Source organism: Podarcis filfolensis (assembly GCF_964270895.1).
Source record: "Podarcis filfolensis genome assembly, chromosome: 8".
Lineage (NCBI taxonomy): Eukaryota > Metazoa > Chordata > Lepidosauria > Squamata > Lacertidae > Podarcis > Podarcis filfolensis.
In genome coordinates this window covers 90055287-90083168 of record NC_139611.1, presented here as the reverse complement: position 1 = coordinate 90083168, position 27882 = coordinate 90055287, and the positions used below count along the sequence as shown (strand labels likewise).

Sequence of the window (27882 nt, the reverse complement as noted above, 5' to 3'; positions counted from 1 at the left end):
AGTTCTCACAAGTCCCTCCTTTGGGCAGAGTAATGTGACAGAGGCCAGAGAGGCTTGTCCTGGCAATAAATAAATATTATTATTATTATTATTATTTTATACCCAGCCCATCTGGCCAGGTTTCCTCAGCCACTCTGGGTGGCTCCCAGTAGAATATTAAAAACACGATAAATGCATAAAACATTAAAAACTCCCCGATACAGGGCTGCCTTCAGATGTCTTTTAAAAGTCAGATAGTTGTCTATTTCCTTGACATCTGGTGGGAGGGCGTTCCACAGGGCGGGTGCCACTACCGAGAAGGCCCTCTGCCTGGTTCCCTGTAACCTCACTTCTCGCAGGGAGGGAACCGCCAGAAGGCCCTCGGAGCTGAACAATGGGGGTGGAGACGCTCCTTCGGGTATACTGGGCTAGACTCCCCTCTCCGCAACAGAAGTCACCCCAGGTGAACACACAGAACAGGCCTGGAGCAGGAATGGTACCCAGGCAGCTGCCCCCAATGGCTTTGTCCTTAAGGGGGATACAGAGAGAGAGACGAGGCTTTTAGGCTTTCCCCCAGGTGGGGTACAGGGGTTGCCGCCTCTCTGCCTTCCCTTCCCTCTCAAGAGCCAGGGGTCCCCCCCCCGAAAGCTGCGCGCGCACACACACACACACACACACACACACACACACAGGCTGTCCAGCACAAGATGACTCCAACCACCTCAAGAGTTTGATCTGTTTTATTCAAAGACCTTCCAGATTTAAAAAGGCAATTAAAAGAACAATTCCAAAAGATTTGACGCAATCAAGTTTCAATTTTTTAAAAAAGTATAAAAACCCACTGAATGCTACACACAAGTCGGATTTTGCTCAGAGGGAGGTGCCCTGGTTGCCCATCAAAGGGAGGGGGGAATAAGCGGGAGTCAGTTCCTTGTTTTCTCCAAAGGAGGAGGTCCAGCAGCCTCAGCTCCCAGGGAGGACCCAGGCAGGTGCCACGATTCTCAGGTAAGTGGCCTGCCTGTTCCTCCTGCCGGCCAGCCCTGCAGCTGGAGCCGGATGGTCCCCCAAAGATCAGGAAGATGCAGACATGTTCAGGGCAGCCAGTTTCAGAAGGTGATTTCAAGGCCACACAGGAGGAGGACTTGGACCAAACTGAAAGCCTGCCTCCCTTTTTTTTTCCTCCTGAAGCTCCTCCTGCTGCAATGACTCTGGCAGGGACACCTGGAAAGCACACCTGTGAAGGCCAGGAAAGGGGCCAGGATGGAGGCAGGGATGGGGAAGCTGCAGGTGGAAGGAAGGGAAGGCGGCTGCGGCAGCAGGCAGAGAGCAGGCAGAGAGGAAAGGCCTCTCCAGCAAACGTGAAACTAGAACTCACTTCAATTGATCCAGAACAAAAGGGCGTAGCCAGCAGAGTTGGACACACACGGAAAACAGAAACCTTGCACAAGGCAGGAGCAGCTCAGGGAGGAGCGGAAGGGGCCAAAGCAAAGCGGGCCTTGAAGGGGGGGGTCATCCTGCCTGCCTGGGGAGTGTCTTTCTGCGGAGAGCAGGGCCAGGGCCAGCCCCCTTCTGGGCAAGCACAGCACCTGTGGCCAGACCTGGCTTGTGGGGCTCAGGGACACCCAGGGGGGTCTGTCTGGGGCTGTGAGAAATGGCTGGAGTCTCCCTGGAAGCAGAAACAGCAGCCGCCGTCCCTTCCCACCCCCTCGCAGCAAGAGGCCATAAAACAGATGGCAAAGTCCGCAAAAACACAGGCCGCTCCCTGAGGCAAGGCATTCCTGACCCCACAGAGACTTTGACCTCCCCCCCCCCCAACTCTCAGGAGCAGCGCTGTGAAGACTGGGGCAGGGGAATGAACATTCACTGGGAGACGCTTCGCTCCCTGCCCTACAAACCAAAATTTCGTACCACGGGGGGGGGGGGGGAGAAGAGGGCCCCCGCCTGGCCAATTTCTCCCTCTCTACCTTCACATCTCTACCCTGCAGTGAGGAGTCACAGCTTCATTGAGTCAGGGACTCCAGCATTGTGCCAACCCAAAAAACACACCACCTGCTGTAACAACTGGGCTTCACCACCTGCGCTGCGCATCTCCCACAGACCAGACCCACGGGAATCTGGGAACGGCAGCGGATCCCAAGGCTGGGGAGCTGCCCCTCCAACTTGCCCTGGCATTGAGGAGGGCGGCTGTGATAAATGGGGGGAGAGGGGCAGGCCGTGTATCTTGACTCTTGCATTTGCCCAGGTGCCCTTCCCTTCCATGTTTGGGGCGCAGGCCTCCCCCATGCTCCAAGTAACCTTTCCGGGGAGGTGGGCCCCAGATATAGCCCCCCCTGCCCCCCGACCGTGTTCCTGCTCCCGGCGGCTGTGCTTAGAAGAGAAGGTGTGAGCAAACTTGGAGAGACAACCAGCGTCATGAGAAAGGAGCCCCTCCCTGGGAGAGATTTATGATCCAAGCGTGTTCTACAAAGCTGGCCCCAGAGAGGGGGCGGGCAGGGCGGGGGGAGAGCCCCTCGCCTCCATTATTTACATGCAGCTGGAGCCCCAGCCGGCCAGAGGGAGCCCGCCTGCCCCTGGGGCTCAGAGGGTGTAGGCGTTGCTCATCAGGTACTCCTTGTCGTCCAGGGTGCTCCAGACCGGCCCCAGGCTCAGCTGCGGGTTCTTCCGGCAGATCTTGACCAGGAAGAGCACCATGGAGCCCAGCAAGGCAGCCGCCATCAAGGCCAGAAGCACCGCCAGCACCACCGCTGCGGAGGGGAAAGGGTTAAAGTGTCAGGGGAAGTTATTATGAAGCTGCCTGCGTTACCTAGATCTGAGATTGGATTAAGTTAGAAAATGCAGATCTGTTAGATCTGGAAGGACATGCTTATTTGTGGTATAACAAAGGGAAAATACACAAAGGATTTCATAACCATATAATCAGGATATCACTCTTCAAAACGTGGGGGGAAAACAAAGATTAATTAGAACAAAAAGCCCCATGGCGGTTGTCTCCAATAGAAGCAACCTCAATAAAACAAATAAATAGGGAATTAAAATGCCCTACGTATAGAGATCTATTAACAGAAACAGAAGGAAAATTAAAGCTCAAGGAATTTGAAGAGATCAGAGAACACATCTATGACTGGTGGCAGCGGAGACTTCTTGGCCCCCAGGAGGAGAAACCAAGAGATGTTGCCTCTTCCCCACCCACGGCCAGGAGCCGAGATGGGATTCCTGCCTTTGGGGACGCCCTTCTGACTGGGCCCCCCCTTAAGGCCACTTGCCCAAATGGGAAGCTCCAGGGAGAGGCTGGAGGCAGAGCCAGGAAACTGCCAGCTTTGGGGGGGGGGTAGAAGCAGATGCACCCAAGTGACAGACCCCCCGGCAAATCTCCTCTGGATTTCAGAGGCTCCCCCAAACACTATCCCTTTGCATTTATTAGTGCAGAAAGTATTGATCTGATGTGTCGAGGTCTTTCCTATTCTTATTAATTGAAGAGGGTTCAGGAAGCTTCTCTGTTTGAAAGAGGCAAGCAGAAAGCTCCTGGTGTTTGGGTTATTCCTTCAGAAAAGGAATACAGCTGGTTTAAACTGGTCCTGTTATCTCTTTCAGTCAAGGTCATGCAAACTATAATCGTAAGGTCAGGAGGAGCCTGGGTTTCACTTTCTCTCTCTCTCTCTTTTCCTTCTGCTGTTCTGTACATAGTATGCTTAAGGTTTAGTCTTATTATAAGTTATGGTAAAGGTAAAGGGACTCCTGACCATTAGGTCCGGTCGTGGCCGACTCTGGGGTTGCGGCGCTCATCTCGCTTTATTGGCCGAGGGAGCCAGCGTACAGCTTCTGGGTCATGTGGCCAGCAGGACTCAGCCGCTTCTGGCGAACCAGAGCAGCACACGGAAACGCCGTTTACCTTCCCGCTGGAGCGGTACCTATTTATCTACTTTCACCTTTGATGTGCTTTCGAACTGCTAGGTTGGCAGGAGCAGGGACCGAGCAACTGGAGCTCACCCTGTTGCGGGGATTCGAACCGCCGACCTTCTGATCGGCAAGTCCTAGGCTCTGTGGTTTAACCCACAGCGCCACCCGCGCCCCTTATAAGTTATGGTAAGTTTAAGTTAAGTCTGCTGCAATTGGACAGGGCAAATCCTGAATGTATTGGATTTGTGACCATTACACTTCTTTGCCTTCAGCAGCAGTAAAGCTCTGCTGGCTGAAATATAATTGCCTCTGGTGTATTTTTGGGGAATCCTGCAATGTGTTTAAGTTTTTGCTCAGCTAACTATATGTCAGAGTTCTGCTCTGGATCAAAATTGAGTAGAGTTTAAATGACAAACACTCCAGCCCCTGGCCTCCTCCAGGAGAGTCAGAGGCCTGGCGCTGTGACCCCCGCTGCCCCCCAAAACTCCCCCCTTCAGGCACCTACCTCTGGTGGAGTGGATCATGGGGTCCGGGAAGAGGTGGCTGTGCTGCTTGGGTTCCAACGGCTCTTCCGTTAACTCTGAAAAGTGGGGAGACGTGTCAGAATGCAAGGGGAGCCCTGCGGCTGGATCAGGCCCAAGGGGGAAACACTGGATGCTCCAACAGGGATCCCCAAAGCAGGATCCGGGCACCAGAGCAACGCTCTCCCCTCCTGGCGTTTCCCTTCCTCTGGCTGTGGGGCAGAGCAGGGCCCCTGTGCCCAGGAGCCCCACAGAGCCCTCTCCTCCAGGACAAAGGGCAGCGGGCGAGAAGGGGCTGGGCAGCACCCACTGCCTCCCTGTCCTGGGCTGGGGAGCCAAGGGCCAAATGTGCTGGTTTGGACCTCTAAAGCCTTAAATGGCTCAGGACCGCAATACGTCCAGGACCGCCTCTTTCCATATGAACCTACCCGGACCCTGAGATCATCCTCTTAGGCCCTCCTTCATGTGCCTCCTCCTTGAGAGATGCGGAGGGTGGCAACACAAGAACGGGGCCTTCTCTGTAGTGGCTCCCCATCTCTGGAATGCTCTCCCCAGGGAAGTTCTCCTGACGCCTTCATTACACACCTTTATGCGCCAGGCAAAAACGTTCATTCTGAACCAGGCCTTTGGTTGACCTGATCGACATCCCATACCCTTTTAAAATGTGGCTCTTTTTTTGGGGGGGGTATTATTGGGTTATTGTTCTTATTTTGATTTTATATATTGTGATCTTTTCTGTAAACTGCCCTGAGCCCTCCGGGTATAGAGCAGTATATAAATTCAATCCATCACTCCATGCTCCAGCAGGAGAAGCCACGTTGAGTTGTGAGTCCTCAGAGCGCAGCCCAAATGGCGGCCTGGTGAGAACAGGATCGGGGCCTTCCTGGCAGGTCTCTGGAGGGGAGAAGCGAAGGAAGGAGCTGACTTCTAAAACACCTCGAAGCAGCAGCCGGGGGCCCCTGTTGCCAAATCCAGGAAACCTCGAGTCTTAATAAACTGGCCGGCCCACATTCAAGGCTTTGGCAAATGGCCCTCCTGGAACTAATAGGATCGAGAGGGCAGAGCCTGAAGGACCGGTTTTCTTGCTCTGTGACAAGGCATGACAAGATACGCCTTCGACAAACACGGAGGCACATTCAGAGCCACCAGGATGAACACCTGGCTCACCTGAGACGATGGAGAACCTCTAATCTCCTTAGGATGAGACTCCCAGGCGGAGAAGGCTTTCATTTCTATAAATCTTTACTCTTTGCTAAGGGAACATACTCTGGAGCAGTGCTGGATCTGCGCCCTTTTGTCCCTCCATGACGTGATGCCTCCGTGGTTTAAATTTTCGGTTCCCTTTTCTCTCTTTTTGTTAAGTTTAGCCTTTTTTCCCTTGGCTAACAAATCAATAAAAGTTTTAAAGAGAAGGGAGTGAGGAGGCTCTGGAACTTTTCCAAATTTCCTTGGATTTTGGGGAGGGGGGAATCTGCCCTTCCACCCTGGGCAAGGTTGTGAGCCCTTGGGGGGGGGTCTGGCCTGGGCGCCCAGCCTGCCCCTTCTTACCCCCGTCTCTGGCGCACTGCAGACAGTGCTCCTCGTAGTCGTAGTTGTTCTTGTTGCCCCCGCAGCCGCCAAAAATGAACATCTTGCACGTACGGGTCTCCAGGTCAAAGTGCCAACGAGGGAAGGCTCCGCGGCAGCGCCCAACCTCTGGGGGGGCAGCGCAAAACTCTGGGGGGGGGAGAGGAAAAGGAGACTCAGAGGTGCCCTTGGAGAGAGGCCAGAACTGGTGGGGGCTGGAGCCACCTCTGCCCCTTCAGATGCCACCCCCACCCCACGGAAAGCCACCCCCGCCCCACCCAGTTACCTTGGAAGCCCTTTCGGTCGTCTCCTGGCAGACGGCGGTAGCTGGATCCAGACGCGGCTGTCAGGGAGGGAAGGCAGAGCAAGTCATTCCAGAAGAAGAAGAAGAAGAAGAAGAAGAGTGTGGACTTGGTATCCCACCTTTCACTCCCCTTAGGTAAAGGGACCCCTGACTGTTGGGTCCAGTTGTGGCCAACTCTGGGGTTGGGGCGCTCATCTCGCTTTACTGGCCGAGGGAGCCAGCGTACAGCTTCCAGGTTATGTGGCCAGCATGACTAAGCCACTTCTGGTGAACCAGAGCAGCGCATGGAAACACCATTTACCTTCCCGCCGGAGTGGTACCTATTTATCTACTAGCACAGTGCTTTCGAACTGCTAGGTGGGCAGGAGCAGGGACCGAACAACGGGAGCTCACCCCGTTGCAGGGATTCGAACCACCGACCTTCTGATCGGCAAGTCCTAGGCTCTGTGGTTTAACCCACAGCGCCACTCGCATCCCTCCCCTTAAGGAGTCTCAAAGCTGCTGACAATCTCCTTTCCCTTCCTCCAGAGTTCAGAGCCCACACTGGACCCTTTGGAAAACTCCTGGACGCCCCTGCGAGGAAGGCCACCCATTTTTGGGGGGCAGGGTGCCATGAGTCTCCCTGTGCAAGGAGGGGCCGGGCACAGAGCTCCCTCCCAGGCCCCCCCGAGAGCTTCTCACCCAACTCCTTACCCTTGCTGGTGGGCGCCACTGCTTCTCCCTCTGTGCCCCCCCGGCCGCCATCTGAAAGCCAAGAGAGAGAGTGTCAGGCGGCCACAGCCAAGACCCCCCAAGGTAGTCCCTGAGCCCGGGGGGGGGGGACCGCCAGGACACAGCAGCTCTTCAGCAAAGGGGAAGGTCATATTCTCAAGCTCCTGGAGTTGGCAAGAGGGAGACGTAGAGTCTGCCCTCCTCCCAACGTGTGAAAAACAGGAGAGGATGAAGGACACCGGGGTCCAGCTCCGAGGGCCATTTGGCGGTTCCCTCCCTGCAAGAAGTGAGGTTGCAGGGAACCAGGCAGGGCCTTCTTGGTGGTGGCACCCTTCCATCAGATGTCAAGGAAATAGGCAACTATCTGACTTTGAGAAGACATCTGAAGGCAGCCCTGTTTTTAATGTGTGATGGATAATATTCCTAGAGCAAATAAGAGAAGCAGATGGAAAATTGGGTTGATAATGGTAGCCATGGAAGGGCGGAGGGAAGTCAAGGGATTCGGAGAATCCTAAAGAGGAGGTGACTGGTGTGTTTGAATTTAAATGCCATGTCAAACTTAATTAAAAAATTTAATGCCATTCTGTAAAGTCAGACAATTCACTGTGCCAGAACCCCCCACCCCACCCCCCACTCACCTGCAGCGCAGATCTGGCGACACTTGTCGGCCGAGACAAAATTGTTGGCGTTTCCCCGGCAGCCGCCGTAGATGAACTCCTGGCAGGCCTGGCTGGAGGCGTTGAACCACCAGCGGGGGAAGGCAGCCCGGCAGCGCCCCACCACCTTGGGCAGGTAGCAGTCGTCTGGAAGGAAGCAGAGGGGCCAGCAGGCTCAGTGGCTATTGCGACAAGGAGGGGACACATCCAGAGGCGCACGGGGAGAGGGCTGGAGCAGGACCGGGGAGAGCAGGATTCGAATCCCTGCTTCAGCCAGGAAGCTCACTGGGTTCAGCTTTATTTTCCCCCCAAATGAGGAAGGGCCTGAAAGTTTCGGGAGCGGCTGCTATCAGATTCCTCATAGCGATTCACTGCAGTGTCTTATTTGTTGGCGCTCCAATGGACCTGCGATTTTCAATTTTTGTGTTCTTCGCTGCAAGTTGCCTGCAACCTGCTTTGTCCTACCTGCCCTTGAAACAGCCGAAGTGAAGAAAGGAGAAAAACTTCCTCCTTCTCCAGCCCAGGAACTTGGCACGACTCCAACCCCGCGGCAGCAAAACGAGGCACCGGGGAGAGGAGGCAGGATGCGCACCCCACAGGCAGGGGGCGCTCTGAAGCAGCTGCACCCTCTCCGCTAGCGAAGGTGGCAGCTCCAGGCCCAGAGGTGCAGACTCTGCTGGCAGCTGCTCCTGAGCAGGGGAGAGGATGTCCCCATCGCACTGAGCGAGACGCCAGAGCCTGACATTCCCAGGTGGTCGGGGGTTTCAACTAACTCCGCTCCGCCTCTGGCACTCAAAGGGTCACCAGAGAATTTGTGGTGTTTGCCCCCACGGGCCGAAAACGCTCTCCCCCCACCCCGGACAGCGACATCACAAAGTGGGAGCGGCAGGATGATGGCACAGCTGGTGGCACAGCCGTGCGAGAGAAGCTGCTTTTCCTGGGTCTCTTTCGTGGGGAAGTGGGACCCCCACCCACACCAGAAGCTGCCTCCCGCAGAGTCAGGCCACTGGTGCGCCTTGCTCCCTGCACTGACCGGCAGCAGTGCCTCTCTGGGTTTCAGGCAGGGGGGGGGCTCCCTGACCTGCCTAGAGGGGCAAAGGGAAAATGAGTGTGGGACCTGGCGCCCCAAGGGGGGGGGGTCACAGCATGATAAATTCATCGGTCTCAAAGGTGACACAAGACTCTGTTCTTTTCCTGACAGAATCTACTTAATGAATAAAAGGCTTTTTGCTAATCCAGATAGATAGACAGACAGACAGACAGACAGATAGACAGACAGACAGACATATTTAACCAGTGAGTCGCTACGAGAAATACGATAGCAGCTGCTCCCAAAACTTTCTCCTAAAGGTGTCCTTTGTCGACAGCAATTTGTCACTGTTTTTTGGTGTTGAATATATGCCATATGGTCATTTATGGACCCAAGAGGTATCTAAAGCCATTTGCACATAACAAACAGGAGCCCACACAACACAAATCACTGCTGCTGTATGTAGGTTTAATCTTATTTGGTTTTTTTATCCTATATTTTGGAAATGTACATCCAGGTTTTTTCCCCCTTTAATTTTTTCTGGCCCCCAACTGAGTGGGGCCCTAAGCACAGCTTGTTTAGCTTATACATAAATCCGGCCCTGGATAGATAGATAGATAGATAGATAGATAGATAGATAGATATTGCTGTCTCCCTCTTTCCCTGACTGCTCCAGCTGCCCATCTCCAGCTGACACCCAACAGCCAACACAATTGGCCATTTCTGGAGCCCTCCGTGAACCAAAGTCACGCCTCCACAGGAAAGCTGCTGTTTTTAAACAGGATTCAACTACCTTTTGGGGCGGACGATTCCCATTTGCTTCTCCCACAGATAAGCCAAGTTTGCACAGCTACCCAGAGTATCTGCTTCCCGTTTATGCTACTGGAATTTTCTGCTTTCTCTCTAACTTAGGAGTTAAATGCAGATCTAAATATGGACCTGGGCGGCCCTTTGGAGTTCATCTCTTCTCAGGCTCACAGTGTGTTTGTTTTTATAACATTCCCAGCTATTAAAAGATAAAAGCTCAACAATAAAAGAAGGGAGAGCCGGAGTTCAAGGCTTTGCTCGGGATGCTGCGGCACAAGGAGAGGGAAAGTGTGCCTCTGAGCATACGCAGGCTGCCTTCCCTTAGCCCGGCCCCCAGGGTGATGCTCCAGGCAAAACTCTCCTCCTCCCTTTGTGGCAAAGCAGCAGCAGCAGCAACCTCAAAGGCACTTTCCCCAACCACTGGCAGAACTCTTCACATGGGCAGAGGCACAGCTGCCCTCCTGCTGGGAAGGGAGGGCTGCAGGAGAGCCGCCCTCGACTACGGTGGGACCCCAGTCTGCCCGGGGGGGGGGCAAGGGGAGTCAATCCCCCCCTCCATGCGAAGCAGTGGGGGGGTGCCTCTTTTGCACAGAGGCCACATCTGGGAGAATTCTCCCTTCTATATTGTCAGGTAGATCCTGACTGATCTCGGGATTAAATCAAGTGGACAATGAATGTCCCCACCATATAGGTATGTAATGACTAGATTAGAAGGATGATATGGTTTTATTCCTAGACGTGTGTTTTTGTTCTTTTTTTTCTTTTGTGTTCTGTTTTCGTTTCTTGTTTGTACTGTTTTATTTTGGATTCAATGTTTGTAATTTTTGTTGTAATTTTGCATTGAAAATTTAAAAAAAAAATTTTTTGAAAGAATATCCCCACCCCCTGCCCGCATCGCAGAATTGGGGGGGGGGCGGCCTGTTGTGAACATTTTTTTGCATTCCCCCCCTTATCAAAAGCTCAACAGCTCTTGGCGAGGACAATGGGTAGATCACTGCCATTTTTTTTTATACTGGGAGTAGATTGCAGTCTCTTGGGAGTTGGGCGTGCCTGTCATAAAGGGGATGTGGGAGAGAAAGAATCCGAATAAAAGCAAATACTGGGCAAAATGTCTCTCGCTGTCCAAGGAGACAATATTAATTTAACAGCTTAAAACTTTAATAAGTCCTCTTCTTAGGAGATGCTGGGAGAATTTAGGGGGAGTCTCTTAGGATTATTATTGACATATTTATTTGTCCTCCGCCATTTCCCCCGCCAGGAACTCAAGGCGGCTTATGGATGAAAACAAGAACCTCTCAGGTTCTCTGACAAATTTGTCCAACAAAGCCTGGCCCTAAAAAAGCACTTGTGGAAAAATCAGATCATAAAATGAAATTGGCCCAAGGCGTGAAGCACAAAGACTCTTCTGTGACTGAATCTCACAGCCTCAATATGCAAGTGGCAAGGCCAAGAAATGAAAATCAGAGGACACCCTTCACAGCAGAAAACCTTTTCGGCTGACTTAAAATTGTTTATCGCCTTCTATACAAACAGTAGTTTGGGGAGAAGAATTTGCGTCGTTCGGTTGTTATTTCGCACGTATTGCCTTAGAATCACCTTCTGGGTTAGGTTGGGATATTCCAGTATTTATCCGTCCAGTGTGATGCTGTTCTATGTTGAAAGAAATTGATTTTTTAAAAACCAAACTATGCTGAAATGGCAAAACTGCCTGGGAGATTCAGGAATCAAGAAGGTAAGGACTTAAAAAAAAATAGGGGGAAATTATAGTTTACTTAGGAGACCATTGCAATCAAATAAAACAGCTAGCTGGACAGTAAAAAAAAACTTGTGAAGAAACGAAAAATATGGACAATTTAGAGAAATTTAAAATGTGGATAATGTAATGAGATGCAGGGGGTAAGTCACGAGATTCAGAGAATCTCATATATGGACATGGTAAAAGTTTTTCCTTTTATTATTGTGGATTTGTTTTTGTAAATTTTTTTTTCCAAAAAAATGAATTATTATTTTTAATTAAGAGAAGGGGGTAGTCCTGTTCTGCTCTTTTGCAGGTTTAAGGAAGGTGAGCGGGACATGGAGGGAATAACCAATACCCCACTAGCAGGTTTGTTGTAAGAAAAACTTGCAACGTTAAGGATTTGGACCTTTTAATATTTATTTTAAAATAAATAAAAAATTACGTTAAATGAAATGTAAATGGGAAAATGTATAAATGCTAATGAATTATGGCAACCATATGGGGGGGGGGGGAAGAGTCGAAGCTCGATTGAGTAAATATGTACAGAGTACAATAAGGATTTGTTTAAATGTAATAAAATGCAAACTTAATCAATGTAATCATAATAAAAAGGAAGGGTGCCCCCTCCTCCACGGGGCCAAGAGCGAAGGGGCCTCCCCCCAGCCAGACAGCCCCCCCCCACGGCCTGGTGATTCAGGGAGAGCAGCTCCGGTGACCTCACCACAAACAGGCTGAACCAGTTTGAGACTGGCTGCCCAGCCCTGGCAGATCAGGTTCCCTTTGCACCCGGTCAGGCCAGTTCAGGAGGAGGAGCCTGACCCAGAAAGGCTGTTTTCTTGGGCCCACAAAGCAGGGAAGGGAGGTTTCTGCGCTCACAGGTGCACTCTCTCCTCGCTAAGAAAAGAAAGGGCTCTCTGGACCAAGCGGGGGTTGGACTGGATGACCCCTGGAGTCCCCTGCACCTCTCCACTTCCGTGATCTTGCCCACTTGGGTCCAGGGAGCGCAGCCTCAAAATCCCATCCTGGGGTGGCAGGCAGGAAAGGGCTTTCCGGAAATAAAACCAAAGCAGCCAGGAGTTCTGCAGGCAGACAGGCAATGCCCAAAGTGGCAAGAGTGCCAGGGGGCACAGCACTAGGCCCACTGTGCCATCCCTGCCTCTGCCAATCCGGCTTTTGCTCCCACACTCGGGACCCAACTCCTCCCTCCGCGAGGGGCAAACCCAGCCAGATGAATATATAATAAATGATGAGGAGGAGGATTGTAAACAGACAACTTCCTCGACTTTAAGAGCAGGCACCATCTGGGCAGCAGGCCAGCCTCCTGGAGCAGCCCAGGGCAAGGGGGGCAGCTCAGCCCCCTGGCACAGACCCCCCCCAGCCAGCCAGTCCCTGCCCAGGGGGGTCTCTCTCCTCCCAGCCCCCGCACCTGGCACCGAGGGACGAACCAGGAACAAGGGGCACAGGCGGGGGGGGGGGAATCTTGGCAAACACACCTGGGCAGAGAGAGCACTTCCTCCTCCTCCGGGGGGGGGGGAACTTGCCCACCTGCGCCGCCGGGAAGCCGCGCCCCGCCTTTCCCCTCCCTCCCTCCCCCCGGGGGGCTCCCCACCCCACCCCGAGGGGGCCACCCCCTTCCAGGCCCCGCGCGGGCCCCATGGAGCCACAGGAGGGCCAGGGATGGGACCCCCCCACCCAAAAAAGACAAGGGATCGGGCAGCCATTGTCCCTCGGGGAGGGGGAGGGGCCCGAAAAGAAGCCCCGCCCCCTTCCGGGGGGGAGGGAAGCCGGCAGTTGACTGAGCCCCCCCCCCAAAAAAAAAAATCGGGAGGGAGGGAGGGAGGGAGAGAGAGAAAGAAAGAGAGAGAGAGAGAGAGAGAGAGAGAGAGAGAGAGAGAGAGAGCCCCCCCCGTCTTTCTTTCTGTGATTCCCCCCCCTCACCTGGCAGCGCCTCGGCGGCGGCGCCCAGCACCATCGCGGCCATCAGGATCAGCCCCGCGCTGCGCCCCATCCTGGCCGCCTGCGAAGCCCCAACTGCGCACGTCGCGCCCGCCGCCCCCGGACCCCGCAGGTGAGCCCCGCCCCCGCGCCCGGGCCGCCAATCGCCGCGCTCTACGTCACAAGGGAGGGAGGGGCCAGCCACGCCCCTCGGCGCACCTGCACCTGGGCGGGGCCGCGCCCCTCCGGCTGCTGCCGGCCCGTGTCCGGCGCCATCGGCTCCTGCTGCCGGGGATCCGGCGGGGCGGAGGGGAGACAAGGGCAAGGGAGCGCGCAAGGGGGGGGGGGCAGCGGATAACTTCTTCTTCTTCTTGTCAGGAGTAAGATTGTCTTCCCTGAACAGGGTTTTAACCGTCAGTCCGCAAGAGACTGGCAGGCATGTCCAAAGTTCCTTTCCGGGGCTTCATCCGGCCCCCGTGGCAGTTTATTTCCTGGGGTAAAATCCTCAACAACTTCAATCCTACAAAAAGCTCGACAACTTTGCCTGGCCCTTTGGTCAGCCCTCACGGCCCTTCACTTCATCCAGTCCGGCCCTCTTTGGGAAAAGTTTGGACGCCACTGGACTATGGCGTCTCCGTGGAGCCAGGGTCCGGGAAATTCCGGAAATATGGCAGTCCTCATTTATATGCTGGTTGCCAGTTCATTGTTTCAGCCTGGGTCATATTCCGCTTTGGAGATGGGTTTCCCGTCTGGCTATGGTGAGTCTGATTTTTCTTCTCCTTCGTTGGCAATCTTCTTTAGCCGAATAAGATTGTCTTCCACGAATACGGTTTGAACAATGAGTCCGTAAGTGACTGTGGAGCCAATTCTGGATCCACATGTCCTTCCACAGTGGGAACATTGGTTCCCAGGCGGGAGTTGACCCAGGTGTGGATTTGCCAAGTGTACCTTCCTCTTCCCATGTTTCTCCCTTGCATCCTGAGTTCGAGTGTCTTCACAGCCCTTGACACCTTGGGTCAAGGCTGTTCTCCAACTGGAGCACTCGCAGGCCAGTGTTTCCCAATTGTTGGTGTTTATACTACATTTTTTTAAGATTTGAGAAAATCTTTAAACCTCTTTTGTTGACCACCAGCATTACGCTTTCCATTTTTAAGTTCAGAATAGAGTAGTTGCTTTGGAAGACGATCATCAGGCATCCGCACAACATGTCCAGTCCAACGAAGTTGATGTTGAAGAATCATTGCTTTGACACTGGTGATCTTTGCTTCATCCAGTACACTGATATTAGTTCTCCTGTCTTCCCAAGCGATGTGTAAATTTTTCGGAGAAACCATTGATGAAATCTTTCGAGGAGTTGGAGATGGGGTTTAGAAGTGGTCCGTGTTTCACAAGCATACAATGCCGCCACGTGGCCTGGAGAAAGTGGAGAGGACCGTTGCTGTCCCTCTCTCAAAACCGCGGGAGGCAGTGGGGTCGGACGTTGGAGCTGGATGCCAACAGGGCTGAGGAAAAGGAATTAAACTGCAGAACTCACTGCCACAGGATGCAGGGACGGCAGCCTCTGGCTCCAGGGTCACTGGAGGCAGCAGTTCTTCTGAAGGCCAGCTGCCATGATCCACGGGGCAGGGAGGAACTGACTGGCTGTAATGGGAAAGTCTTGCTTCCAGACTTCCCATTAGGGCACCTGGCTTAGATGTTTCGATTATTTACATTTCACATTTCGGGAACAGGGCCAGATTTAGATTTTATGAGGCCCTCAGCTCCTGAAGGTAAGGGGGTCCTTTCTATGTCCAGCTGTCCTTTGTCAACAACAAATTGTCACTGTTTTTGGTGTTGAATATATGCTAGATGGTCATTGATGGCCCTAAGCTATTTGCACATAATAAATAGGAGCCTACACAGCACAAAACACTTTTGCTGTATGTAGGTTTTATTTTATTTGTTTTTTATCTTATATTTCAGAAATGTACATCCAGGTGTTTTTTCCTTTAATTTTTTTGGGGGCCCCCAAGAGAGTGGGGCCCTAAGCTATACAGTGGTACCTCTGGTTACAAACACTTCTGGTTATAAACGCTTCAGGTTACGAGCTCCGCTAACCCGGAAGTAGCTGCTTCTGGTTGCGAACTTTGCCCCAGGATGCGAATGGAAATCGAGAGTCGGAGATCTCATTAGCGAAAGCATGCCTCAGGATAAGAACTGTTTTAGCTTAAGAACGGACCTCCAGAATGAATTAAGTTTGTAACCAGAGGGACCACTGTAGCTTGTTTAGCTTATACGTAAATCTAGCACTTTTTGGGATACAGATCTTTCCCAGGTGGCTTCAAACAGCAAAGAGGTCTCCATGAAATCTTAATAACTCTATCTAGAGCAAGGGGTCAGCAAGGGGTCAGCATCCTGGGGCAGTTGGCGCTAGAAGGTCCTGTTTTGGGGCAGGGGGAAATCCTGATGTCCGCTTCTTCTTGGTCACCTCCCTCTCCTCCCTTCCTCTGATGGTGTTTTGCTTCTATGGAAAGCACTTTGGACAAAGTGCTTTTGCAAATGAAAGGAACAATTGAACAGAAGAGAGGGGGAAATTCAGCTTGGAGGGCCCCCCGCCCCCAATAGGATAAGAAGGACCACGGGAGAGAGGGAGGGAGAGAGTTGGCTGGGCCTAAAGATTTTGGTCTGTGGTTCAGAGGAATTATGCCAGAATTACACCACAATGTCAGGGAAATGCCAAAAGCCCCTTCGGAGTTTCTGCCTGTTGTGTTGATTCCCAGGGCTGGATGTCCAAGAAGAGGAGCTCCCCTTTTGGAACTGGTAAGTGGTGACCCTTCCCTGTGGAAACGAGGAAGCTGCCTTGTGCCGAGTTCGAGGATCGGTCGACCAGCCTCACGGACGTGGCCCAAAGGACAGCAGAGCAGGACACTGGGGACCGTCTGGGCTGGAGGAGTTGCCAGAAGGAGGCGTACGGAGTACAACCCAATCAGGCTGGGTGCAAATAATAAAATTAGCAGAATGAAAGACAATACAAGAAATGTAATTAATTTAATAGAGCATTTGGAAGTAAGAAATGAAAAATAGGCTGCATTGATCATTTTAGATGCGGAGAAAGCTTTTGACAATATTTCGTGGTCATTTATGAACAAGGTTTTAGAGAAAATGGAAATAGGTAATTCTTTCCTAGCAGGAATTAAAGCAATCTATGCAGATCAATTTGCAAATATATTAATAAATAATATTTTTTCAGACAAATGCCAAATAGAAAAAAGAACGAGACAAGGCTGTCCCCTGTATCCACTGTTGTTTATTATGACATTAGAAATATAAGGAAAAATAGGAAAATTAAAGGTCTTGAGGTGGGACGTGGAGTTTATAAATTAAGAACATTTGCTGATGATGTGGTGCTGACACTAGAACAACCTTTGGAGAGTGTTCCCAAAGCATTAGAATAAATTAAAAGGTTTGGAGAAGTGGCAGGTTTTGTTTTTTTTGTTTTTGTATATAATTTTTATTAATTTTCCAATAAAAACAAATTTATAACACAATTAAACATTAGGAACTCATCACACGTCTTTTTTCTTTTAGACTTCCATCAACATGTCTGATAATTTTCCGTAGGTATTACATATCTTCACATTTCTTCATTTATATTGCACTATGTATATCTTATCTTACCATGTTATTTAAACAATATTTCTACCAAACCTTCTTACAGAGCTTCTTGGAAACTTACAAACGTTATATCATTATCACAAAGAGAAGTGGCAGGTTTTAAAGTAAATTCAGATAAAACCAAAATGTTGTTTCAAAACATGGATGAGAAGTTGAAATTTTTTAAAGAAAGGATGTTTGGTCTAAAAATAGGCAAAAAAAGTTAGGTATTTGGGAATTTGATTGACAGTAAGAAATCTCATCTTGTTTGAAAATAATTATATTAAATTGTGGAAAGAAATTAAGAAAGAGTTGGATATATGGGGAAGAATGAAACTCTCCCGTGTTAGGTAGAATTTCAGCTATTAAAATGAATTTATTGCCTTGGATGCTGTTTTTATTCCAATCAATCCCAATTGTGAATAATTTAAGCTGCTTCAAAGAATGGAAAAAAGATATCTCAAAATTATCTGACGGGGAAAAGCCAAGAATTAAACATAAAAGTATGATAGATACAAATGAAAGAGGAGGCTTTGCTCTGCCAGATTTGCAAATGTATTTTGAGGCAGCTTGCCTGTGTTAGTTAAAAGAATGGAGTGTATTGGATAATGCAGACATCTTAGATTTAGAGGGTCAAGATTAAAAATTCGGCTGGCATGCATGTCTGGTATGGGAAGGCTAAAATCTGCAAGAGTTTTATGAACCACATTCTTAGTAAGAAAATATAAATATATATTTCTTAGGAGAAATATAAAAATCTGCTGGAAAGAAAAACACCTTTATAGCTATCTCCCATTGAAGCAATCACAATTAAGCGAGTTAATATGGACAGACAATGTACAAGCAGTCAAGTACAACAATCCTTGTTTTCCTAGAGTGGACATGCGGGGGAATGTTTGGTCCAGCCAGTGGAAAACTTCCTGTTTCCTCCTGGCTGGGACATACGTCCTTTGCATGTGACTAGAGGTGGGCATGACCTTACCTGTCCAGGTAACAAAAGGACAAGGCATGCAGCCCCCCCTTGACTTCCTCTGTCGTTGGAGCAGTTTTTAGCTAGAGATGCTCTGTTGGCTTCCAGCCACCATAGGACACTGGGATTATCCCCATATGGGATAGATCAACATGTATATCCTTTGTAACTAAGTCTGCCTTCAGGGATCCCACTGTGAACTGATGTGAGTAAACTTATTTTATATACTTTACACAAGATTGTGGCGTGTTTATTCTTTTAAGAGGGACATAAGGGAACTTACCAGGAACCTAATAGTGAGAGGCTTACACAAGCCTGCAACTGATTGTCCACTGTGTGTTTAAAAGGGGAATATGAAACTCTGCAAAGTAAAGGAAATTGCTAGCACAAGTTAAAGATAAAGGGACCACTGAGCATCAGGTCCAGTCGTGGACGACTCTGGGGTTGTGGCGCTCATCTTGCTTTACTGGCCGAGGGAGCCGGCGTACAGCTTCTGGGTCATGTGGCCAGCAGGACTAAGCCGCTTCTGGCGAGCTTCTGGCGAACCAGAGCAGCGCATGGAAACGCCGTTTACCTTCCCGCCGGAACGGTACCTATTTATCTACTTGCACTTTGATGTGCTTTCGAACTGCTAGGTTGGCAGGAGCAGGGACCGAGCAACGGGAGCTCACCCTGTCGTGGGGATCCGAACTGCCGACCTTAAAATGACAGAATATGCACAACTTGCAGATTTAACATATAGGATAAGAGAGCAAGAAGAACATAGGTTTAAAGAAGATTGGAAAACGTTTATTGACTATATGGAAAATATTTATGCAGCTCAAAACGCTGGCAGCATCAACAGAGTAAATAATTTCTGATGGAAGTAAAAGTGGAGAAATGATTTGAATAGTTATAGTAAAATATGCAGGGATGTATGATATGCAAAATGAACCATGGAAAGAGAAGAAGGGACGTCACTGGATATTTCAGAGTTTGTAAAATGTTTATTTGGAAATGTAAAATTGAAAATTCAATAAAAATTATTATAAATAATAATAAGATTAGTCCCAGTAGTCTTAGTGCAAGGTGCCATCCAACCGTCTCAGGGACCCCACTCCAGAAATATGCAGCTTTTCTTCCTTAGCCTTTTCTTCTTCTGGAAAATCCCACAAGGCAGCCGAGGTTTAGGATGCGAGTTTTATTTCCTTCTCCTAAATGGGCTCTAAGGAAATATTTGGAGTCACAAAGAGAGCCAAGATGGCTTGTTTGGGATTGTTCTGTGTGCTAAAAGTGTAGTTTTCTTAGGGAATATTTCCTAAAATCCGAAGGGTGAAGGGTTGGTTTTCTGTGGGCTGTGTGTTTGCTATTTGTGCACCCCGAAATTTTGTAACAGCTCTCCCTTCCCCGGATGAGGAGCCCCATCTGCAGCCCGTGGGCGTCACGTTGGCAAGAAGGACGAGAACAGGCAGAGGAGCTGCGCGTCTCCCTTCCTTCCCTCCTTCCTTCCTGCCCAGCTGTCTGGTTCAGAAGTGGGTCGGGGAGACCCACGCCTCTCCCGGAGGAGGCCCCCACCTCCCGGGCTGCTCCCCCCCCCCCGCTCTTTTGCTTCCCACAGGGCAGAACTCAGCTGCTGTGAGCAATGGTGGGGATGGGCAAAGCACGGAGACCCCCGCTCAAGACCCCCCTCACATCCCCTAGAATGGTCTCACCGCCTTCCCACTCCCCCATCCCCAAATCATCCTTTGCCCTCTACTCCAACCCCGCCTTCTCCCCCCACCCCTTCCCAAGGGCTGGGTACCCATCACCCCAAACTCTCGTTTCCCAGTTCAGAAGGACCCAAAGAATAAAGGGGCCAAAAAGTCTTTTATGCACCTTCCCTGTTGAGGAATCCCTCGCCATGAGATGATGAGCAGCCTTGAAAGACAAATGCACGGAAGAAAGGCATATTTTTTTGGGGGGGGGGGTGCATGGAGCCTCCACGTCCAGGGCAGCCTACCTGCCAAGAGGGCAGCCTCTCCGAGGCATCTGGCTGGAGACTTCCCCGCGCAACGGGACGCTGAGCCTTCGGGTCTCCCTGGCGGCGCGCAGCCTGGCCTGGACGGGGCCGGCCGGGAGGTGGCGCTGGGGGGCCGCCCGCCCCGTCCGGGCCCGCCGTGGGGCGGGGCGCCACGCCGCCCTTCCCCGCCCGCCCCTCGCCCGCTATAAGGCGCCGTGGGGCGGCGGGCGCCCCGTCGGGCAGCGAGGGCGGCGGCGCGAGCGATGGCTGCGAACCGGGTGGGGCGGCGCCTGGGACGGGCTTCGCCGGCGCGCCCGGCCGGGCTGTCTCCGGGGGGCGGCCGCGCGGCCGAGAGGACGCCCAGCCCGGGCATCCAGCGGCGCCAGGCGAGGGTCACCGTCAAGTACGACCGGCGGGAGCTGCAGCGGCGCCTCGACACCGAGAAGTGGATCGACGGCCGCCTGGAGGAGCTCTACCGGGGACAGGTGAGCGGGCCGAGGGAGGCGAGCCGGGAGGTCGCCCGCCCCGTCGGAAGCCTCACGGGGAGACTCCGCGGCTTCCTCCGGCGCGGCTGCTGATGTCGCTCCCCTTGCAGGCGCTGCCTCGACAGAGGGGGAAGGAGGGGCAGGATCCGGGCTGCCATCTGGGGAAAGAGGCGCATCTGGTGAGGGGCTGGAGGCGGGGGTCTTCTGCCGTCCTCCCTGGAGAGCGATGGGGCCCGGCAGGGCGGCGTGTGGGCTTAGCATCCGAGGAGCGTGGAGCTGGAAGGGAACTCCAGGGGTCATCGAGCCCAACCCGCTGCTTCCAAAGGAGGCTCACGCAGGGAGGAAGGCTTTAGGGTCGGGCCAAAGAGATGCTCCCAGCTCAGAAGCTGCCGAGAGGGAACCTTGGGCAACCCGAGAGTGGCAGCAGAATCCTCTCACGGAAGAAGCAGGGCTCATTTAGCCTGCGGAACTCCCAGCCACTGCGTGGGCTCTTTGTAGGTCACCGGGAAGGAAGTCGCTGTTTCCAGGAAGCCTCAGGATGGAGCTGCTCGCCCTGACCCAGCTGCCCCCACTTTCCTGGTCATTGCTGGGGCAGCAGCTCCCTTGGCAGAGGCTCGTGGGTTTGAGCCCCCCTTTGGGCAAAAGAGTCCTGCATTGCCAGGAGCAGATGACTCTAGGGTCCCTTTTCACACTATAGGTCTGTGATCCTTTCTCTTCCTGTGCCAGGGATCTGTGATCCAGCCAGGCCTGCTCCTCTCTTGCCCCAGATGCCATCGCCCGGTTGTGTGGCATCCCTGAAGCTGGAGCAGGTCGGCTGCAGCCCCTTCTCCCTCCTGGCCCCCCTGGGGGGCTGCAGCCCCTTCTCCCTCCTGGCCCCCCTGGGGGGCTGCAGCCCCTTCTCCCTCCTGGCCCCCCTGGGGGGCTGCAGCCCCTTCTCCCTCCTGGCCCCCCTGGGGGGCTGCAGCCCCTTCTCCCTCCTGGCCCCCCTGGGGGGCTGCAGCCCCTTCTCCCTCCTGGCACCCCTGGGGGGCTGCAGCCCCTTCTCCCTCCTGGCCCCCCTGGGGGGCTGCAGCCCCTTCTCCCTCCTGGCACCCCTTCCATTTTCTTCTCCTGCCACCCCAATATTTCTATGTGGCTTTCCGATGGGCAGAATCCCTATTAATCTCGCCAAATCCCTTTCTTGATCTTTCTTGATTACTTGCCCTCGGGCAGGATTAAGGCACTGCCCCAGACATATGGTGCCAGGATGTGAAATGGGGGGAGAGGGTCTCAGCTCAGGGGCAGGGAACTGCCAAGGCCCCAGGCAGGACTGGGGGAACCAGAGAGCCCTGTCCAGTCCTGAGAAGATGGGGCAGCCGGTCAGATTCTGGCGAAGGAAGCTGGCCTGCGTTGTTTATTTATGCCTTGCATTTATTTCCCAACTTTTTCTCCAAGGAGCTCAAAGTGGGGCGTGTGGTTCTCCTCCCCATTTATTATTATTATTATTATTATTATTATTATTATTATTAATAATAATAATAATAATATACCACCCTATACCCAAGGGTCTCAGGGAGGTTCACAAAATAAAATCCAGATATAAAACCACAAAATACATAATAAAAATAAAAACAACAACCCAATTCCCCCCCAACAGAAAAACACATTTTAAAAAGGCATAGGGTATATCCCTGCAACAACCCTGTGAGGCAGGCTAGGCTGAGAGATGCAGTGATTTGTCCCCCAAGTCACCCAGTGAACTTAATGGCTGAGTGGGGCTCTGACCCCGGTCTCCCAGGTCCGACTCCAACCACTATGCCACACTGTCTCTCTCTGCACCGTCTCCTAATGGGAATCCTTTTCCGCTCTGATTTGGCTGGAGAGTCTGGATCCTTCCTTCCTTGGTGGTCCTTCTTTCATCCAGGCCTTTCTTCTCCTGTGGATCCCACATTGCACCCCCACATGCACAGGCCCCTGCCCACCCGCCATGGGGCTGGTCTTGCTTGCCCATCCCCTCTCTCTCCCTCCTCTGCTGCCACCCCACCTCAGTCCAGCCCCCTGCCTGCTCTTGGTGCCCCCCCCACCAGTGTGGCTTCTGCCTCCCCATATTCCAGAGCAATGAAAGGCAGAATCAGAACTCGGGTCCCTTCCCAGACCCCTCTGGAAGTACGCAAGGATGCTGCCCCTGTGATTAATAGTAAGAGCAACAATAATAATTAAGACCATTTCTGTGCTGCTCCCGGAGGCGACCTGGAGCTATTGACTTTGCCTTTATTAATTGAATTAATATCCTGCCCTTCATCCCAAGCCCACAGGGCGGTTTGTCAGTGGGGATCTCCTCCTCCTGTCCCCCCCCCCCACGAAGGGGCTGCTTTGGGGTGGCTTGCGGGGGGGGCAGACCTCAGCTGGTCCCACGAAAGAGTGGCGTTTCAAGAGGAAGAGAATGCATTCCTGCAGCCTGAGGCCTGGGAGGGAGCGAGGTGGGGGGGCGGGGGGGCGGAGAGGAGCCAGACCCATCTATAAAAGAGGCGCCCGCAACCCTGCCATGAAAGGAAAGTTTCCAGCCCGGCTGGCTTGGCGCATCCCAGGGGAGTTGCAGCGAGAGGAGCAGGACTCAGCTGGCCGGCGAATTCTGCAGCCGCACAGCAGTGGGGGGGACACAGCAGCCTTTGCCCCCGCCTTGCCTGCAGGCCTCCCCCTGAACCCCTTTGCTCAGGTCAGGACACCCTGGGAGGCTGCAGCTCCTGGGGCAAGCGATGGGGAGCGCTGCTGATCTCCCTTTGGGGCCCCATGGGCTGGGTTGGGTTCCAGGGCTGCCTGCAGGCGTGTCAACAGCTCGGGCCTCCAATCAGCCTCCGATCAGGAGGCCCTGCAGTGCAGGTCTGTCCGGTTGGCTGGCAGAGGAGGCGGCCTTTCCCGGCAGGGCCCGATCCCTACGGGATGCCTGATCCTTACGGAATAGGCTCCCGCCTTGACAAACAGGTCTTGAACAGGCCTGGAGGGAGTCCTCTGCCTTTAACTGATCTTGCCCTTTTATTTTTCAGGGATATTTTAATGTTTGGGGGGGGTGTATGTGCATAGCACGGTTCCACTTTGCAAGCCACCCCAGAAGGCTTTTGACCCTTTCAGCCAGCATAAACGAAGATAATGAAAGCAAATAAAAGCTGACCCACTCCTCCGTGGGCGACAGGGCTGGGTGCTGCTGGGTGCCAAGGCACAAGCGTGGCCTGGCCTCTTCTGCCTTCTCCAGCCCCCTCTGCAAGACCCCTCTTAGCAGCCCAGGGCTCGAGGAAGGCAGAGGGGCAGCAGCTCCCTCCTTCTGGAGGCAGTTTTGGAGTGGCGCCACCAGCCAAGTCTTTGCAGGAAGGGTGGTGAATGAATGAATTTTATTATTACGGTCACAGACCAGTTCCGGGTCACTTACAATATCGCGAAAATCATAAAACACAACAGGGATACACTGAATTGCAGTTGGGTACAACAGAGACAATTCAGATATAGCGGCAGCAATATATATATATATATATATATATATACACACACACATATACATATACATATAAAATCTTGATCACTAAAATATAACCTAAAATTTCATTTAAAACCTTAATTATTTTGGTAGCACCACTTGTTCCCTAAGTTTTATGGCAGTCGCACAGAATTTGGCCACCCTGAGTGTGATCTCCAGATCCTTGTTCTCTACCAGGAGTTTTAGACATTGAAGTTCGGACCCATTTGGAGATTTTTTTTATTTTTTTATTTTTTTTATAAGATTTTTATTAAGATTTTTACATTACAAAAAATAAAAACAAACAGAAAAAGAAAAAAAAATCTTTCAATCACATTATTTTTCATTTACTTGTTTCTTGGACCTTCTCATACCTCTCTTTTTTGTTTTCCAATTCACTTTATTAACTCAGCAATTTGTTTCCCTCTTTATTCTACTCAAGTCCTTATTCTTAAATTGTTACGTTCTTAATATTTTACTTTTATAAACCCATTTTTTTTCATATTCTTTTAACTCATTACAGCTAGAAATCTCTTAATTTTAATCCAACATTATTCTAAAATTCATTAATTTTACAATATTTCTGTAAATACTCTTTAACATTTGGAGATTTTTTTATAACAGGAGTGATGAATACCGAGCGTAGATCCCCGCAGAAACGGCAGCGTGACAAGGCATGAGAGACAGTTTCTACCTCCATGAAGCGGCAGGGGCAGACTCAGGAAGGAGGGTGGCAAAGGGGGCATTTGGGAGGGGGAGAGGGGTCAACTGCGATGGAGGACGAAGGCTGTTGCTTCTGGGATGGAGCTTCCGGTCTCTGCTCTTCGCAGAGCATACAGAGAGGGCTCTCTGGCCAGCAGCTACGCTCTGCCTGTCAGAGGCAGAGATGCTTCTGAATCCCAGCTGCTGGAAACCACTGGAGGGGAGAGAGCTGCTCCTGCACCCGGGTCTCGCTTGTGAGTCGGGTTGGCCACTGTGAGAACAGGCTGCTGGGCCAGATGGGTCTTTGGCCCATTTTCTGTTCTTAGGATCTCCTAGCGAGCCAGCTTGTGATCTTCACAAATGGTGGCTGGCCCCCCTATTCCAGAGTCCTGTAAAGGGGCTGGTCCCTGGTGAGGCCTTGCAGGGGCACAAGATCCCTTTCCTGAGGTTTGGGGCGCTTCCTTGGTCCCGCAGAGCCCAACTTGATCCCCTGGCTTTCGTTGCAGGAAGCAGAGATGCCGGACGAGGTGAACATCGACGATCTGCTGGAGATGGCCGCAGACGAGGAGCGGGCCAAGAAGCTGCAGGTTGGCGCAGGGGGCTGCTGCCGTCGGGGGGGGGGCTCTGTCTCAGTGCCAGGTCAGCTGCGTGGCTTGCAAGAGGTTACCCATCCTAGCCTGGCAGCATCTTCCGGTAGGGCAAGGAAACAGCCCTGCAGAGCCTTTCCCAAGTCAGCGTGGAGACTGCGCTGGGTGGAGCAGCGTTCTCACCCAGGCTGAGGCAGGACCCCATGTTCCTGTGCCCCAAATTTGGAGGGAGGGAGCTTTGTGCAGGAAACCCCCTCTGGATGAGATCCCTGAAAGAGCCATCTCGGAGTGTGGAAGGTCACAAGGTCCCTGGCATTTCCAGGTGGGGCTGGGCGAGAGGTGCTGCCAGCCAGTGTAGACAGTATTGAGTCAGATGGACCAATAGTCTGACTCTGTATAAGGTGGCTTCTTTACGGTCCTCTCCCAAGGCTGGTGGGCAGGATCCAGCGCTCCTGATGATAAGATTTCCAGCCTCTGTGCATTTGTGAGCAAGCGAGTTCTGCCTCTGGCCTGGGTGCAATAACCAGGGATCCGCGGGGTAAAGGCCATTGGTGCAACTGATAAGCACGCCTGCCATGTTGCCGCGCCAGCTGGAAAGAAATCCAAATAGTAATAAATCAAAACCAAAAGAGCTTAAAGCGGAAGGGCATCCCAACTTTATCCAAGGGAAGATGAGTTTGCAGCAGGCCGAGGGGCCAGGGGGCCTGGGCGGGAGGGAGGGAGGCTTTTGGGGGATGGGGTTTGCAGCTGCACCGGGAGCAAAGAGAGGTGGGATTCTCCTCCTGCCCCCTCCCCAAATTCCAGGGTCAGAGAAGGGGGCTGAGATGCAAGGCAGGCTCCCCCAGCTGTTCCTCATTCTCCTCTCTTTGCAGAGCATCTTGGAGTCCTGCCACAAGGACACAGAGGTGGGTGCCTTTGCTCTTTGACCCCCAGGGACCCCTCTGGCTTTTACCCTGCAAGGGGAGGGAGGGGAATTAGCCGCTTGCCCCCCCCCCCAGAGCACCTGCCGGATGAAGCCTCTCCCAGCAGGAGTGGTTGTCTGTGGAGGAGGAGGAGAAGGAGGAGGAGGAGGAGGAGGAGGAGGAGGAGGAGGAGGAGGAGGGGATGCAGCTCCCATCGCTGGCGCAAAGCCCTCCCCACCCAGATACACAACACAGCCTCCACCCTCCCTCCCCCCCCCCTCCCGGTGGCTGCTGGGATGGCTGCTGGATCCTCCCAGGGATTCCTGGCGTTCCAATCCCAGCTGGTCACTCCCAAGAGCATCCCCTGCCTCCCCCACTGGATCCCTTCTGCTGAGAAGCACAGAGCCCCTCCCCCCAGGGCTAGCCAGCCTGGCTGCTCTCAGGGCAGGGAGCTGGGGAGCAGCTTGGGGGGGGGCACTGTGAGAAGAGGACGCTGGATGGGGGAAGGCGTTGGCCGCAGCCAGGCTTTTCTGATGTCCTTAGGGAACCCCCAGCTCCACAGACAGTCTACCTGGACTCCTAAAGGTCAAGGGACCCCTGACCGTTAGGTCCAGTCGTGGCCGACTCTGGGGTTGCGGTGCTCATCTCGCTTTACTGGCCAAGGGAGCCGGCGTACAGCTTCCAGGTCATGTGGCCAGCAGGACTAAGCCGCTTCTGGCAAACCAGAGCAGCGCATGGAAACGCCGTTTACCTCCCCGCTGGAGCGGTACCTATTTATCTACTTGCACTTTGGTGTGCTTTCGAACTGCTAGGTTGGCAGGAGCAGGGACCGAGCAATGGGAGCTCACCCTGTCGTGGGGATTCGAACTGCTGACCTTCTGATCGGCAAGTCCTAGGCTCTGTGGTTTAGGTAGACGGATATTTGGTCCCTTTGAGAAGAGGATGCTGGACCGGATGGGCCCCTGGTCTGATCCAGCAGCCAGGCTCTCCTTGGGAATGTTTTCCCCCTCCCTTGCCGGCCGTTTTGACCCGGCTGTTGACCCAGCCTGGCCTCTGACCCTCTCTCCCCACCGGCCGGAGAGAGGCGGGACTCACCCCTTCCTTCCTTCCTTCCTTCCTGTCGCAGGACTTCATCCAGGAGCTGCTGGGGAAGCTGAGGGGCCTCCGGACAGAGCACGTCCTCCGCCGGACCAGCCCCGACAGCGGAGGCGGCGGCAGCCGGGAGAGAGCGGATCAGGGCCCGGGGAGCCCCGAGGAGCGAGTGTGAGAGCCGCCTGGTCTTGCGGAAGGCTTTGCCGAAAGCCTCAGGGGTGGACTCCAGGGGGAGGACGGGGGGGGCAATATAGAGGTCAGGCTGCCAGTGGCAGCAGCAACAGCAGGTTCGCAATGGTGTCTGGATGAGGCGCATCTCCCCCCTGTTGCATCTGGCTGCAGGGACGTCCCCCAGCCCCCCAGATGCTGCACCCTGCGCCCCCCAGCAGCATCTCTGAACCCCCTCCCCATTGTACAGTGAACAGTCTTGTCTGCTTTCCGTGTATCCTGCAATAAAGCACTCTGTCTCAAATGGCTCACAGGTCAGCTGCTGCCTCGGCTGAAGGGGTGGGGGGGTTTTCCGTGGGGAGGGGGTACCTGTCGCACACCTGCTGCTGACATCGGCTGCAGGGATAGGCAGCCTGTGCCCCCCCCAAAGCCATCAGGGAAACATGCAGTTGGAAGGGACCCCCCAGGGCCATCTAGTCCAGCCCCCTGCAATGCGGGAATTGCTGCTTTGGATCCTGCTGGGCCCCCCCTCACGTGCCCAGAAGCCTCTTTTGGGGCCGCGGCCTCCAGCTCTGCCCATGCCCCACTCTCTGCCAGGGGCAAACTCTTGGGCTCGTCTCCAGCTCAAAATTGCCAGCGTGGCTGGGCTCTGAGGATGGCTCCTGCTGCTGCTGCTGCCTCCGTGACCCCCTGCTGCCCTCCCCCTTTGGAGGCTGTGAGCCAGGCCTCCAGCG

General features: G+C 53.0%; 2 protein-coding genes across 2 annotated transcripts; one reads left to right on the top strand and one right to left on the bottom strand.

Annotated features, from left to right (window-relative positions):
* Positions 1–703: 703 nt before the first annotated feature.
* Positions 704–13300, bottom strand: SPINT2 (serine peptidase inhibitor, Kunitz type 2). Its single transcript, XM_083627967.1, has 7 exons — positions 13148–13300; positions 7617–7781; positions 6961–7011; positions 6250–6306; positions 5946–6113; positions 4382–4456; positions 704–2723 (listed from the first exon to the last, which is right to left on the bottom strand). The coding sequence occupies exons 1-7, from the start codon at positions 13215–13217 to the stop codon at positions 2557–2559; spliced, it is 753 nt and encodes a 250-aa protein (XP_083484093.1). The 5' UTR covers positions 13218–13300; the 3' UTR covers positions 704–2556.
* Positions 13301–19973: 6673 nt separating this feature from the next.
* PPP1R14A (protein phosphatase 1 regulatory inhibitor subunit 14A) lies at positions 19974–27456 on the top strand. Its single transcript, XM_083628186.1, has 4 exons — positions 19974–20210; positions 24906–24986; positions 25859–25891; positions 27015–27456. The coding sequence occupies exons 1-4, from the start codon at positions 19989–19991 to the stop codon at positions 27153–27155; spliced, it is 477 nt and encodes a 158-aa protein (XP_083484312.1). The 5' UTR covers positions 19974–19988; the 3' UTR covers positions 27156–27456.
* The last annotated feature ends 426 nt before the right edge of the window (positions 27457–27882 follow it).